The sequence below is a fragment of the Tribolium madens genome, unplaced genomic scaffold, assembly GCF_015345945.1.
Source record: "Tribolium madens isolate multiple individuals breed KSU strain unplaced genomic scaffold, Tmad_KSU_1.1 Scaffold_97;HRSCAF=244;Tcas5.2_LG3a, whole genome shotgun sequence".
In the NCBI taxonomy this organism is placed as follows: Eukaryota; Metazoa; Arthropoda; class Insecta; order Coleoptera; family Tenebrionidae; genus Tribolium; species Tribolium madens.
The window spans coordinates 5,104,052-5,107,302 of NW_025401069.1; the positions used below are offsets into that span (position 1 = coordinate 5,104,052).

The window sequence follows — 3,251 nt, forward strand, 5'->3', positions numbered from 1 at the left end:
TCCAAATAATCTCGCTTCCATATCTTTAAGATAATTAACAAGTTCTTGTTCTTGTTGGGTAGTAAAAACGGGCCTTTTACTGCCCAAAACTTTTGAAACGGAATAACCTGGAGTATCTCTTTCTTTTGTACTTAGACACCATCTATGTAGAGACAAAACCAAAAATATTTACTGGAAAGTTGTATAAAAATAGGGCAAAATGGGGTACCCCGTTTTACCGTACCTGCTGGTACCCCATTTTGCCCAAATGCGAAGACTTTTAGATTATGACGTATTTATTTTATTAGAAGTAATTTTTTTAACACAATAACAAAGAAAATCTTTAGAAAACACGCACTTTTAGTTGGCAATAATATTTTTTAATAATAAATTGTTTTAGTCCTACTTACGATGAATTTATTCTCCGGCGATATTGAAACTGTGTTTACTAAAAAGGCACATGTGCTAACTACAACGATCGGCTAACAACTACAGATTTCTGCTTTATGACAAAGATCGTATGCCCGCGTGTGTAATATAATTTTGAAAACGTTGGGTAGATAAAGCTAGTGGTATAGAAAAAAAACATGGTACCCCGTTTTAGGCACCTACCCCGTTTTGCCCGCATATCCCCTATTTGACGAAAGAAAAATGTTAAGTACTTACTTAAAATTGCCATTTTAAGTTTAAAAATAAAATTTAATAATGCTAACTCAAACAGTTATATTTGATCACCAAGTGTTATGTAATAAAATAACTCACTTGCATTTCCAACGCTGCAACTTCTAAATTATGTCTATGCCTCCCAAAATAAATAGTTCCACATTTTTCGGAAGCCTCCACCAGTAGCGTATACTTCGTGAAATTATCGCACATAATATTTTCAAACTTGTGTAATCCACTAGACCTAATCCTCTGTACTCCATTAAACGGATTATCCACCTTAACATCGCAAGGCAAAGTGTTAATAATATTAATCGAAGCGTGTTTTTCTTGAGGTTGCTTGGGGTAAGTAGTTTCCAGAACTAATTCCAAAACCCCGGCTGACAAAAAGGCAGCACTTGCAAAAAGTCCTCCAACTGCCATTCTATGCAGAGCGTTTTCCATGATGTGCAGTTTCGAAAACCAAGGATTTACCACTTTATCAAAAACTGGTATCAAAACTAACACCATTGCAGGATTTACCACTTGCATCTGATCTGGGACGATTTGAATGCCTAGTACGTTACCGTCCATGTGAGATGCCTAGAATTAACTGATTTGTTCATTTTATAAGTCTTTGCATACTGATTCGAGTTTACTTGAAAAGTCCATCTTGATCCCTGTTGGTCGAACAGTGACCAAAATATGGGCAAAGGGATGTATAAAAACAAGACAGCGAAGACAATTTTCATGTCTCGGATTAATTTTGCGCTGTATTTGCCCCGAGCTGCGTGTAACCAGTGTTTTCTAGGATTTATCCTAGTTCCGGATTTGCAACGTTTGGCTAAAGCGTACTAAGTCAATGTCATTTTAAAATAAATATTTTAACAATAGATTTCTTACTATTGTACAATTAAAAAACTGAAGCATTACATTTTCTTTAGGTGTTTTTAGCCTATACCAAGGTTTACCCAAAATAAAAAGGACTGCAATAATACATTTTGTGCTTTATTAATTAACACAAAAGTTTACTTACGCAATGATAAAACCATCAAAGCCGCCGGAAAGCCAAAGCCTAAAGCATAGCAAGTGTCATCGCCAAAACAGGATACCCACTTCCTCAAAATAGGAGTCAAAATCATTCCGACAAATCCTCCCAAATTAATCGTAAAATAAAACAATGAGAAAAAATGTTGTAAAAGATCTCTCTGATCAGGTAGTCGAAATTGGTCGCCTCCAAAGGCAGCGACACAAGGTTTAATGCCACCAGTTCCTACTGATATCAGAAATAAACCTACGGCTGATAAAGTACTAAAATGATGAAGTTGTAAAGAGAATCACATAAATGACAATTTTTTTACATGGAAGAGATATCTAAAAGCGGAACAGCTCCCATGCACATCAAGATGTTTCCAACTAAATATACCACCGAAAAATATAAAATTGTGCTAAAAAAAAGAAAATCAAATACTACTGTTTATATTTCCTGACCAAATAATACTATTTTCGCCAATGAATATAAATTAAAATTATTATTGATAATCTGTTTAAAAAATGTTAACTTTTTGCAACTCATAACTCACAACAATTTTTTCCTTCCTTAATATCCCGTTTAAATATGCTACCTGCTACTTATTTATTGATGAATGACTGTTATCTTTATATTTAATGACATTATCTTGATAAGTCCGATACCGATAAAAAATTGAAAGAATTAGCAATAATGCATTATTTCTGCAATTGAAGTACTTAATGATTTTTTATCGACATGTTTAATGCCAAGTAAACAAATTATCCTTCCCTTTCTTGATTATCTTTAAGGAAAAATTTAATTTAATAGTTTTCAAGCGTTGATTTTGTAGCTTCGGTTGTAATTTGAGCGAAATTGTGTTGTTATATTAACATGTAAACAATTTTGGGATTTACGGTCCATAAAAAGTGGCTTTTTTAGCAAAATGAATATGAATAAAAGTAAGAAATAAATGAGAGTTAGAAAACGAATCTAGGCAAGCTTAATAAACACGTTTGGTAGGAAGAAACAGCTTGAATAGTGTGTTTTAAATTTTACTTTTTCGGCCTGTAACAATTCATACCGTTACCGTTACAAAGATGTTATAACTCTAATTCACGAGAAAAGTTATAATTATTTTTTCAGAGTGCAGCAAGAGAATGAGATAATAATTCATCTCAAGATATTATTGATTAATAAACATTTTTATACCTATATCTCCCCAAAATGCTGTCTGCACACACTGCTCCCGCCAAAGGTACAATATAACACACCATAATAAAGACGTGATAAATAACTGTAGAACAATTTTCTGAAAAAAGCAACTCATTCCTGAGATAAATGGACAGAATGGCTGAAAACAGGTTGTTTGTTTTGTTATCAATTGACTTGAAACATACTTCGTAGGCCACAAAAAGAAAATCTTTCACAGAATTCTGTAGCGATTATGCAAAACACAGCTGTGGGATAAGATGTTTCCTAAAATCGGACAATAATAATAACTCGGAAGAAGAAAAACACCAAAACTCACAAAATTCATTTTCATAGTGTACTTATATTGTGTCACATAGCTGTCATGCGTCAGAATGAAAGAAGTGGAGACGTTTTTGTTGATGTTTTT

General features: G+C 33.3%; 1 protein-coding gene across 1 annotated transcript in view; it reads right to left on the reverse strand.

Moving 5' to 3' along the window:
* Positions 1 to 3,176, reverse strand: part of LOC123014623 (solute carrier family 15 member 2-like) — a 4,845-nt gene extending 1,669 nt beyond the window's left edge. Inside the window, exons 1-8 of the mRNA XM_044413832.1 lie at positions 3,162 to 3,176; positions 3,031 to 3,109; positions 2,843 to 2,984; positions 1,983 to 2,069; positions 1,658 to 1,932; positions 1,525 to 1,607; positions 1,281 to 1,475; positions 742 to 1,224 (exon numbers count right to left, since the gene is read on the reverse strand). Coding sequence (XP_044269767.1) covers positions 742 to 1,224; positions 1,281 to 1,475; positions 1,525 to 1,607; positions 1,658 to 1,932; positions 1,983 to 2,069; positions 2,843 to 2,984; positions 3,031 to 3,109; positions 3,162 to 3,176 — 1,359 coding nt within the window. The remainder of the gene's footprint in view (positions 1 to 741; positions 1,225 to 1,280; positions 1,476 to 1,524; positions 1,608 to 1,657; positions 1,933 to 1,982; positions 2,070 to 2,842; positions 2,985 to 3,030; positions 3,110 to 3,161) is intronic.
* Positions 3,177 to 3,251: the final 75 nt, after the last annotated feature.